Source organism: Engystomops pustulosus, chromosome 2 (assembly GCF_040894005.1).
Source record: "Engystomops pustulosus chromosome 2, aEngPut4.maternal, whole genome shotgun sequence".
In the NCBI taxonomy this organism is placed as follows: domain Eukaryota; kingdom Metazoa; phylum Chordata; class Amphibia; order Anura; family Leptodactylidae; genus Engystomops; species Engystomops pustulosus.
The window spans coordinates 44,240,020-44,252,946 of record NC_092412.1 but is presented as its reverse complement, the minus strand read 5'-3'; the positions used below and the strand labels follow the sequence as shown (position 1 = coordinate 44,252,946).

Sequence of the window (12,927 nt, the reverse complement as noted above, 5' to 3'; positions counted from 1 at the left end):
CACCGGCTGCAAAGTGCACATAACAGCTTTACGTCTCTATTGTCAGTTCAAATCCATTTACCAGATTGAAGATAGGACTCCATCTCTGTTAGTTTACACAGCTCTAAGCAGTGAGCATTAGTCCTTTCTGTTCTCTCCCTAGCTAGTCTACATTAGAGGAACCTGCCACCGGATCTACCTTAATAGGTATATCAGTGGTGGTAGGTTTCCTTTAATCATTTTTAGACCACAAGAGACATTGCAAATCTGATTGCAGCAATCAATTCTTTCATCCAAACTATGACCACCAGGCTTGGACACCAACTAAAAGACAGGTCACTTCACCCATTACTCAGTATGTAGATTTTTCTTTTGGTGCAGACATAAAAGAGGGTCCTGGAACTTTTGACCCTGTATTGACCCTTTGGTGACAAGTAGCTGGATGCTAGATGGGACATGGTATTTTCTATAACGCATCCCTAGGTATAGAGCAGATCACTGTGCCCGGATTGGCTGCCGTGTATAAGCGCTAGCCTAGCACAAGTTTACCACAAAGATCTACATTTTCATAAGGAAACAATGGTTATAAACTTCCGGCATCCTAACCAGCCATTACTTACTGATTTGACTAGAAGTGGAAGTATTTTATGTAGAATACAATAACCCATTGATTGAAGCTAGTAGATTTTACAGCTGACAGTATAATAGCAGACACAGGGACCTTACGCTAAGAAAATAATTGGAAAACGCTCACGCTTATATTGTTGTTATAAAACTTTAATAATAAACCCGTAGACGGACTGACAGTGCAATAATCCCGCACATACCTCGTGCATTGTCAGCAGGTAATTTAAAATGCTCTGTAGCTCGTCTTCTTTGACCCCTCGATCCTGACAGAGGAAGAAAATAAAATAAAACAGAATTTTATACAATGTGGGTAACATTTTACAAGATGCAGAATAATTGAAACCCAGAATTCTTATCATCAGAGGAACGAGGGAGCAGAGCGGTGACATTAACGGGCAGTAATGTACGTAGCGCAGACGCAGGATACGGAAATATTATGCGAATTGCAAAGCTAAGTTTTATACTGTACGTTAGGACAGTAGGGTCCATCATAGAAATAAAACATAAGGGTCACATGGAAACTTAGTGTAGATCTGTTCAACCAGTAAAACAGCTGTCCAAGTTTTATATTACTAGTCTTATTCAAGATTAAGCCATATGTGGGAGGTTTATAGTGTCGGAAGCGATGGCCAGAAGCTGTAAATGCAGGGAAATACAGCCTGAACACTGACCGAATTACAGAGCCGGGTTATCTGTTTTTTAAAAAAAAATTCTTAGATGCAAAATAACAATCTTTATCCAATATACTAAAATACATACAAATTGCAGATAAAGAGACCTAAAACACACCACACACCCTCACCCCACATAGTAACATATGAGTCATATACATATACGAATCGCACATAGCCAAATGCCTCCAAAATCATCCAAAATATAACATTTATACAGCTCAGAATAATATAGGACATGTCAACAAAGTACAACAAGTAACAAAGTGAAACAAGTGTGTTGCACATCTGCCACAAAAATATTCTGGTCTGTATTTTTATGGTTTTCTACTTAGTTTCCATGTCCTTATCTTGCACCAATTATCTTTTGAGCTGTATAGACATCATATTATGGGTGATTTTGGAAGCATTGGGCCACGTGCAATACTTTTATGAGTATGACTCATGTTACTATGTTGGGTGGGGGGGGGGGGGTTGTTGTTTTTTAGGTCTCCTTATCCACAAATTGTATGTATTTTATAACGTTGAAAAAAAATTGTTATTTTGCATCTTTGTTTTTGTGTGTATTTACGTTTTGGGGTATTTTGGGTAGTTTGTTGGTTGTTGCATTTACTTGGGTGGTATGTTTAATGTTTTTATATTCTTATGTTTTTATGTTTCTTCTATAGGCTCTTGGTAGTAATAATAACCTCTTTCTGGTGCTCTGGTCTAATCACCATTGACTTCTATTGGTAACAATGGCACCTGCTACAGCCTCTGGTTGTGGTCTGTATGAGGTTATAGCGGGCATGCGCCGTCAATGCAGCATCACCACAGGGACCATGTATAACAACAGGGGCCAGTTATGACTTCTTACATCTGGAGCAAATCGTAACAATTTTACGTAAATGGACAGACCCTTTAAACCAAGTGACTGTGTGCAATTCATAACATAACCACTGAATGGCCACATATCCCTTTCAGACTCATTATAATTGCTAGTCATCTCAATACACACATCAGTGGCGTAACTTGAAGCTGATGGGCCCCAGTGCAAAGTCCGTGCCAGGCCCCCGACTATAATGTATGGTGTATAGTAATAGTCTTCTCATATAGGAAAGTGAGACCTTATGGGCCAACTTAGCCTCTTAGGCCCGGGTGCCACCGCACCCTCTGCACCCCCTCAAGTTACACCCCTGACACACATATATAAACAAACCCACACAAGATGAAAGATTGGAAAGGACTTTGGGGCTGGTAAATGAATAAGAAAGGTGTGTGCAATAGCTGCTGCATAAAAGTCAACATTCTAAGAACCTAGAAAAACAGACTTTAATACAGTAGACCTCAAAAGCGTGAAACACAAAGAAAATACATTACCTTGAGGATGAGTTGCTTTAGGAAAAGCAGCATAAATGCACGCAACGAAATTATTTCCTTTTGGGAAGGCCTGGAGCCATCTAAAAGGTGAGAAAAGGTAAAAATAAATGGATTTAGCTTGCTATCTATATAATAAATACAGATGTAACTACCTGGATTGGTATAACACTGAACCATACAACACCCATTCCCATTATCGTTGTAAAGCTGAGCCTACATATAACAATAAAGGGCCTGTCACCAGATTTTGACCACCCTGACTAACAATGACAGGGGACAACCCCTGTAATAACTATGAAAAGATCTTCTTAGACAATTATTCAAAAAATTTACAGTATTGTACGTGTATGCACAGAAAATATATATTTTCCATCTGTAACAATGACCAAGTTCAACCATCTGATTAACAAAAAATACAAGCCCCCTTTACTCTGTTTTTATGGTGTTCCACTTTATCCTCGAGTCACAGACTGTGTCTAAAATTTTCAATTTTGGATAGACGATTGAAAAAGCTTTACAGTCAATATGCAGCCACCGTGCCCGGGATAATTAAAATAGCGATCTTCTGTAGCTGTATTCCATGAGACCAATTTTATGGCCAATTTAACAGGAAATACAAACGTCTCAGCAGTGACTCTTCTTATATCTCCAAATCCCCCCCAAATCAGCTCTAGGGAGCCTTTCTGAGGTCAGCAAAGCATTAAACAAACAAATCTGAAAACTGGCCGCACTCGTAACAAATATGTCAGGGAAAACAAATGTTTTCACCAGAATCAATGATCCGAGAACTAGTACAGTTAATACGTTAGAGCATAAGGCATCTCTGGGTTTAGAAAGATACATTAGCGATGCAAACAGTGCTGTGTGCTACTCAATACACGGAAAATAGCACATTATTCTTATTGTAATTCCAGGATAAACATCATCTTTCCTATATTTATATTATCTGTAGGATAGGCCTATCTATCTGGGGTATCAGCACCACTTGTATGATCACATATAAATGGGCCGAACCTCTTTTGCATCTGGGAACATAAACCATGCATAAAGCTTTAAAGAGATGTAGTTTTAAAGAAAATTGGTATCTTAAACACATTAAGGGTTAACACAATGCACTATTAAAGGCAGCCCCCTGTTACATACAAGATCAGTTCCTTACGTTTCTTCTTAAAGGGAACCTGTCAGCAGAAATTGACCTAATAAACCACTACTAGTATGTTGTCAAGCAGCTGAACACCTTCTATATCATGTTTCACTCATGACCCAGTGCGGTGGCATCATCCAAAAAATCTACTTTAAAGTGAGATGTAAACTGGTTATATAAAGTCAAGGAGGCAGAGATTTTAACAATGAAGTCAAGCTCTCTTTTCAGCAGAAAATTCACTGTAATTAAATGCTCTTAAATCCAGAGACATCACTAACACAGATTTCCTGAAGTCCAATGCATGATGTCAATCACAGAGGAGGCAGCATTAAGGGTCTACCACCTTGACTTGAGTGTTAAACTCAATGACTTTATACAACCAATTTACATCTCACTTCAAAGTTGATTTTCTAGATGAAGACATCACACTGGGCCATGAAATAAACAAAAACTAGAAGGTGTTACACTGTTTGACAACATAGTGGTAGTGGTTTATTAGGTCAATTGCTGATGACAGGTTCCCTTTAAAGTGGACCTACCACCACGAATCTACCTATAAAGGTAGATCGGGTGGTAGGTGGATCAATAGGACGTGAGGATAGCCCTTTTAAGGGCTAATCCTCACGTCCCCGCACTGTTTTGTGAACTTATATTAAAGGTTTATGCTAATTTTGTTATGTGGCTGCTGGGACGTGGAGTAGCCGCAGCTGTGGCTTAACGGCGCGGCTACTCCACGCCCCAGTAGACACTTTACCCCTCCTACCCACAATCTTCGGCGCGCAGCTCCTTGCAGCTGTGCGCCCTCATCCGACGAACCTGCCGTCTGCGCATGCGCAGAACAGCAGGCCTGCGGCTGTGTGGTCACTGCTGCGAAACAGGCCCGGGCCTGCTGTTCTGCGCCTACGCAGACGGCAGGATCGCCGGACGAGGGCGCGCAGCTGCACGCCAAAGATTGTGGGTAGGAGGTGTAAAGTGGCTACTGGGGCGTGGAATAGCCGTGCCGTGTAGCCACAGCTGCGGCTACTCCACGCCCCAGTAGCCGCATAACAAAATTAGCATAAACCTTTAATATAAGTTCACAAAACAGTGCGGGGACGTGAGGATTAGCCCTTAAAAGGGCTATCCTCACGTCCTATTGATCCACCTACCACCCGATCTACCTTTATAGGTAGATTCGTGGTGGTAGGTTCCCTTTAAGGTGAATTTGTATGCAAGTCAGAACTGGTATATTTCATAATTGTAGCTCTATACATTAGGTAGGACATTTTTATAAATCTCTATTGCCTTAGTAAACATTTAGAGGGAGATGGTACACATATCCACACCCACAGGATATGTGTATTTGCTGCTACTTACTGCTGCAATATGCATTTTGTACTAAAACAACATGATGCACGTGTTTGGTAATAAATGTGAGAAAAGTAGATATGATTCCTGCTAATTACATCAGCATTCATCCAAATCCTGGCCAGCGATTTTTATTTTTTGTCGCTGAAACAATTGGATGTTCAACATCTTTTTTTTCTGTCACAGGAACAAAGATTATCCATAAAGCTTCATTACAGACTTCTTACAGGAGATCATTGCAGCCTGGGACTATAGTAAAGCCTCCAGAGAGCTTCACCAGAGGTCACAGTGGTCAGAGAGGTCCATCTGTAAGTTGTATGTCCTTAAATCAGGGACTGCCTATATATATATATATATATATATATATATATATATATATATATATATATATATATTATACATACATACACACACACACACATATATGTATATACATACACACACACTTTAGATATATATAGGCACTATTTTACTAAATTCCTTTTATCACTGGCAGAAATTGTTTCAGTCTTTCCGACCATTATGCTCCTCCTGTTACCATCTTCAGCTTGGTGGTAACAGGACCTCCCAGGGGGACCATCGGCATTGGACCACCGAACGTGATCACAGTGGGTTTTCAATTTGTGGCTTAAGATCAATGCCAGCCATATATAATAAATATATATATATATATATATATATATATATATATATATATATATATATATATATATATATATATATATATATATACACATACATATATATACATATATACATACACTCACCGGCCACTTTATTAGGTACACCATGCTAGTAACGGGTTGGACCCCCTTTTGCCTTCAGAACTGCCTCAATTTTTCGTGGCATAGATTCAACAAGGTGCTGGAAGCTCCTTAGAGATTTTGGTCCATATTGACATGATGGCATCACACAGTTGCTGCAGATTTGTCGGCTGCACATCCATGATGTGAATCTCCCGTTCCACCACATCCCAAAGATGCTCTATTGGATTGAGATCTGGTGACTGTGGAGGCCATTTGAGTACAGTGACCTCATTGTCATGTTCAAGAAACCAGTCTGAGATGATTCCAGCTTTATGACATGGCGCATTATCCTGCTGAAAGTAGCCATCAGATGTTACAGGGTACATTGTGCTCATAAAGGGATGGACATGGTCAGCAACAATACTCAGGTAGGCTGTGGCGTTGTACCAAGGGGCCCAAAGAGTGGCAAGAAAATATTCCCCACACCATGACACCACCACCACCAGCCTGAACCGTTGATACAAGGCAGGATGGATCCATGCTTTCATGTTGTTGACGCCAAATTCTGACCCTACCATCGAATGTTGCAGCAGAAATCGAGAATCATCAGACCAGGCAACGTTTTTTCCAATCTTCTACTGTCCAATTTCGATGAGATTGTGCAAATTGTAGCCTCAGTTTCCTGTTCTTAGCTGAAAGGAGTGGCACCCGGTGTGGTCTTCTGCTGCTGTAGCCCATCTGCCTCAAAGTTCGACGTACTGTGCGTTCAGAGATGCTCTTCTGCCTACCTTGGTTGTAACGGGTGGCGATTTGAGTCACTGTTGCCTTTCTATCAGCTCGAACCAGTCTGCCCATTCTTCTCTCACCTCTGACATCAACAAGGCATTTCCGCCCACAGAACTGCAACTCACTGGATGTTTTTTCTTTTTCGGACCATTCTCTGTAAACCCTAGAGATGGTTGTGCGTGAAAATCCCAGTAGATCAGCAGTTTCTGAAATACTCAGACCAGCCCTTCTGGCACCAACAACCATGCCACGTTCAAAGTCACTCAAATCACCTTTCTTCCCCATACTGATGCTCGGTTTGAACTGCAGGAGATTGTCTTGACCATGACTACATGCCTAAATGCACTGAGTTGCCGCCATGTGATTGGCTGATTAGAAATTAAGTGTTAACGAGCAGTTGGACAGGTGTACCTACTAAAGTGGCCAGTGAGTATATATTATATATATATATATATATATATATATATATATATATATATATATATATATATATATATATATATTTCCATCCCATTGTCCCTTCAGGTAGCATAATGAACTTTCGACAACATTGCACAGCTCTGAACTAGGTTTCTGGTTCATCCACCAGGACCTACTGCTTTTAAAAATCAAACATTTGCCTGCCACCTAATGGGATGTTTTAAATTAAAATAGTGATGACCTACCTTAATGATAAGTCAGCAATATCGGATTGGTAGGGGTCTGACACCCGCCATCCAACAACCAAATATCAACAACCAAAAGTGTGTGAAAATAACAGTCCCCAGATGTGTTTTTGGACTATGTGCTCTGTCAGCGGTTGATTTGAAGAGATCATTAATGGAAGTGCCAGATATCTGGTCCCCACCGTTATATTGATGACATCAATTACACTTTGATTATCACCTATAGAAACCTACTCAGCCTTAGTTTGATTTTGACTTTCAAACAACCCCATGTGACCCAGCTGGTAGTGTTTGTAGGTTCTAGTACTGGATGGTTCTGTAAACTCCGATTACATATAATTATTGAGGAATTGTTACGTTACCTCATGTAACCCAACCCATTAGCACCTTATTGTCATAACTAAGAAGCAGTGAGTGTTCAGCACCATTCAGATAGAAGTTTTCGAATGTCAACCTGTCTATAAAGATAAAAGATGTAAAAGAACATCCCACGCTTTCATGTACAAGAACTGACGAGACAAATCTCAACTTTCTACTTCTTCTTGGTTAGGTTTTTTTTCACCTCCGTAGGAGGGAAAGCAAACAGCACAACACAATTTTAATTATTATTGCAGTTAAAAGCAACCCTGTATCCCCTGAGCATTATGGAACAACGTACTATATTTTGTTCTCAAAGATACAACAGCATGTAAGGCAAGACACCAAGAACTGAACAGATGGCGCTGCTAGCGGATCGCAGATACTCAGGAAAAAGACATGGCAGCTCCCACTCTACAACGAAAGAGCTTCTCCAATCGGACTCAATCAGTCCAAAAGAAGAAATTATTGAATAACCAAGATCCTGCTTACCTCAAAATAGAAAAGAAACCTGACAGATCCAATGCCAACTAAATGGATTAATTAGCAAAGATATGGATCAAACATGTTATTTGATCTGTAATTGATCCTACATTTCATGTTAGACCTTCACACTTCACATCATTATAGTCAATTATAAAGGATCCATAAAATGTACTTACCAAGGCCCTTCGGATTAATCCCACTACTGTCCGCAGGATTCACGACCCAGTAGTAATATTTCAGCGTATGCATTAGCTGTAATACTGTTCCCACCCTTCGGATGGTGGTGTATATTGTGGCAGTGCCGATAAACTCAGCTGATAAGTAGGTATACAGTGAAAGCTGCACCTGGAACACACAAGAGGATAACCAAAAAATGATAAGAATAGTTCAATGGAGATTGTTTTTTAGGTTTTATTTCATGCACGGTACATATTTTTCGGACTATAAGGCGCACCTCAATAAATGCCTGCTTAAACATCTAGGTTCATATATAAGGTGCAGCGGATTATAAGGCGCACCTGATTATAAGGATGAATGACCAGTAGGTGGCAGACCTGTGCGCAGTACAAGGCAGCTGTTGTCTGTACGCACGGTTCATATATAAGGCACACTGGACTATAAGGCGCAGCTTTGATTTCTGAGAAAATCAAAGGATATTTTGTGCGCCTCATAGTTCGAAAAGTATGGTAATTGATGTTGGATTTTTATCTTCACTTTAAATAGCAGACAAATTAACATAAATAAAATCAATACACAATGCATAAGAATTTATCTTCCGAGGAGTCTACAGCAGTTGACCATATAATCTGCAGTGTCAGATATTGGCCCTGGAGAACGTGCAAAGATCCAGACATATACACTGTGCATATTCATAGACATGTACTGGCAGGAGGGGGCATCCATTTTTCCTGGCCAGCATATGTTGCATATTGTAGAAAGCACAGCAAGCTACATATTTACATTTTGCGCACTCCTGAGCGACGTATATGTTCAGTGGAAGCCATTGGGGACAATGGGGGAGGGGGCGGATGCATGTATCGCATCCCTTCCCCGATCTCAACAGACGGTACATCTGGGGAGGTCCCCAGCAATGCCAATGTCTATAAAAGGACAATGACATCACTGGGGGAAACACCCTGAACATCGTCAGCAGCCAATCACAGGCTGCGGCCGATATTCACTCCTCACGCTTTCGGGGGGGGGGGGGGGGGAGAGAAGAGGAACAGGCTGATATACTCCTCTGTATGAGCATACGGTGGGATATTTTTTTGCCCTCCGTCCTAAGGACATGTATGGAATCTGCCCATGGTATCCTTACAATGGAGGACAAACACGGGATGTGAAATTAGCTTTAGGCTTTATGCACACACTATAATGGAGCCAATAACCTGGTCGCACAATTTGCATAGCAAACTATGGCATACGATCACAGTGGGTATGCACAGTGTCTCCCCACACCGTGATCTGGAGGTCTCTGTACGATATCTGGAACATTTGTGTAAATGCAGAATTTACAGTACAGTCCTGTAGTAGATATGCATTTTGATATGTAATATATACACATGTAAAATGTGAATGAAAAAATGACAGACAAGTCAACAAATCTGGATTCTCTACAGTAGAACAAGTGAAAATTGTAAAAAAAAATTATTTTATCAGCATGGTTTCAAAAACCATTAATAATACACACCTACACAAGACTTACCTTTGCTGGAGTGTGTATCCAGATGGCAGGGTTGAAGAGGATATGATCACATAGCTGCTTCAGTAAAGGTGCCCGTGAGACAATCCATCCAAGTACTTTGCAAATGACAGGAATTGCTCCAGTACCGCTCTAGTTATGTGAACCCTAGAGGACTGCAAGAACAGGAAAACAAACCTTAGCTGAAAATTATAACCATCATGCAAACGCAAACATTTCTGAGAACTTAGAAGTTGCTTTGGGGGTCTAACTAAGGCTGGCAAGTGCTATACTAAGTTATCTCTGTTTATGGGATTAGTGTGGGTCCCAAAAGTGTTGAATAATTTTGCCAGGCAGAGCGAAAGGGGAGAGGGCGCAGGCCGAGCGCAAAGGGGAGAGGGCGCTGGCCGACGCAAAGGGGAGAGGGCGCGGGCCAATAGCAAAGGGGAGAAGGCGCGGGCCAATAGCAAAGGGGAGAAGGCGCGGGCCAATAGCAAAGGGGAGAAGGCGCGGGCCAATAGCAAAGGGGAGAAGGCGCGGGCCAATAGCAAAGGGGAGAAGGCGCGGGCCAATAGCAAAGGGGAGAAGGCGCGGGCCAATAGCAAAGGGGAGAAGGCGCGGGCCAATAGCAAAGGGGAGAAGGCGCGGGCCAATAGCAAAGGGGAGAAGGCGCGGGCCAATAGCAAAGGGGAGAAGGCGCGGGCCAATAGCAAAGGGGAGAAGGCGCGGGCCAATCGCAAAGGGGAGAAGGCGCTGGCCAATCGCAAACGGGAGAAGGCGCTGGCCAATCGCAAACGGGAGAAGGCGCTGGCCAATCGCAAACGGGAGAAGGCGCTGGCCAATCGCAAACGGGAGAAGGCGCTGGCCGAGCGCAAAGAGGAGAAGGTGCTGGCCAATCGCAAACGGGAGAAGGCGCTGGCCGAGCGCAAAGAGGAGAAGGCGCTGGCCGAGCTTAAAGGGGAGAATGCGCAGGCCGAGCTTAAAGGGGAGAGGTGAGCTAATTGTTGAAATGATTTGGTTCAGATCTGTCAAATTTCCAGCAATTAATTGAATCCAAATTTAATTGGCTTCAAACGATTCCTAAAAAGTGGCGGCTATAGCTAGCTTATCAAATATAAGATGATCTTACACTAACACTGTACCAGAGCCCTAATATCACATCTTACCTTTTCCAAGAGGTAGCCGATGACTAAAAAGCCTTTCCCACCCAACATCTGTTCCTGCATCGCCACCGAACTCTTTAGTAGCTCCACCAAGAAAGCCAGGAGTGTCGCACTGAAATGACACAGGGTTCATATTCATTAAATCTCTACCTATTATATATATATAAAATACTAGGCTCCCTGGGGCACTCCAGTGGTGTAGCCAGAGCGCCCCAGGCAAATTTGCTTAACTTTTATAACTCTATATATCTGCGGGATGTAGAGTTACAATAAAAGAAGTCCCAAAGAACGACGTTGCTCAGGAACTACTTACTAGGAAACGTCTGCCATCACTATATAGATATATAGGTTGGCAATACATACATAAAACATTCACAAAGTATAAGGCCCTAATAGGGTCACCCGTATTATACATGACCCTGGGCAGAAGGACTTGGGACATTCTATGACATCCCGTGTCCTGCTGGATTCTTGGAGATGGAGGGAGTCATGCAGGCATTACTGGAGGCACGCCTCATACTGGAGGCACGCCTCATACGTCAAAACCACTTGTGTTTGGAGGGGCATGCCAAAAAAATGCACACACCCCACCAACCATAGATATAGGAATGATAATCATGGAGGGGACGGGCATACAGTAATGACTTCACCATTCCCTTCAAAGGGGAGACTCCAGGACATGAGATGTCACAGAAAGTCCCAACTCCTGCTGGCCGGGGGAGACAATTGATCCATTGTTTTTGGTGGCAAACAGGAAACTGTCAGATTAAGTATAATATGGGTGGGTATCCTTATTAGGATACACCCCTTTAACAATGCTAAAGTACGGTAACGCTTCACCACCATTATGTAACAAAACTGTCATTAAAAATACAGCATAAACCATCAGATTACTCTAATTTCTGTCACTGGTGGCTGGGTCGTGGCAGTGGAATTACTGCTGAGTGAATTTGGCTGTCAATCACTCCTCATGACTCATGAATTCATAAGACCCCCCCCCCCCCCCCCCCGTGCAGTATGGAAGTAGTCTGGATCTGTAGCTAATGCAATGCGCTTAAACAGGGGAACATTTTAAAGGGATTTTCTTGTAGTTAGATACAATCTATTCTAGGACCATAGGATAGGTAGAAAGATCCCCCACAGACCACCTTATAGAATATGTACTTGCCAGCTCTCTTCCCGGCTCCATGCATTCTGCAGTGGCCAGGCCAGGTTACTGAAGCTCAGTTCCTGTTCACTTAAATAGGAATGGAGATGCAGTTACCATAAACAGCCACTAATATATTTATGGCCATGTACTTGTGTTGAGCTCAGCTCTCTCTCTATACAGGACTACTTCTGATGGGTCTACTACTGCTATGAATGTTGGCAAGTGCTGAACCCCCATTGATCCCATACTAATGACTTATCTAAAATCTGGAAAACCCCTTTAATTCAATTCAACGTAAATCTAAGTGTGTTTGAACAAATCCAATTAACCACCAAACAGCATCACTGCCCTTCTCCCGGAAACACAGAAAATGAAAAATTAGAGAGCTAATATAATGGAAGTACTAAATATCATCTGATCTTTGTCTAATATCCTAAATCCTAATGCTGGTAGCCAACCGTGCGGCATTACACATGTCTGCAAATTCTAAAATAATTCCTCTTCAAAATATGCAATTTTAGACTGGATTTAGCGCCATGTGTTCACTAAGCGCTTTAAAAGAGACCATTTGGAACTGCAAAATTTAACATTATACCCCCAATAATCTCTCACATTTCTGTAACTGTGGTGCTCTCGCTGCTAAGAAGATTATTTAGCCTCCCAGACAAGGAAGCGATTTCCTTGGGGAGAAAAAGCGATGAACAGAAAGTACATAGAAAGCATTTGAAAACGCCTGCCTCAAGCCCTCGCAGAGATCTGTTACATC

General features: G+C 42.0%; 1 protein-coding gene across 1 annotated transcript in view; it reads right to left on the bottom strand.

Annotated features, from left to right (window-relative positions):
• Positions 1–12,927, bottom strand: part of NBEA (neurobeachin) — a 429,733-nt gene that overhangs the window by 282,728 nt on the left and 134,078 nt on the right. Inside the window, 6 exon segments of the mRNA XM_072134427.1 lie at positions 807–869; positions 2,637–2,716; positions 8,344–8,512; positions 9,873–9,943; positions 9,946–10,024; positions 11,015–11,123. Coding sequence (XP_071990528.1) covers positions 807–869; positions 2,637–2,716; positions 8,344–8,512; positions 9,873–9,943; positions 9,946–10,024; positions 11,015–11,123 — 571 coding nt within the window.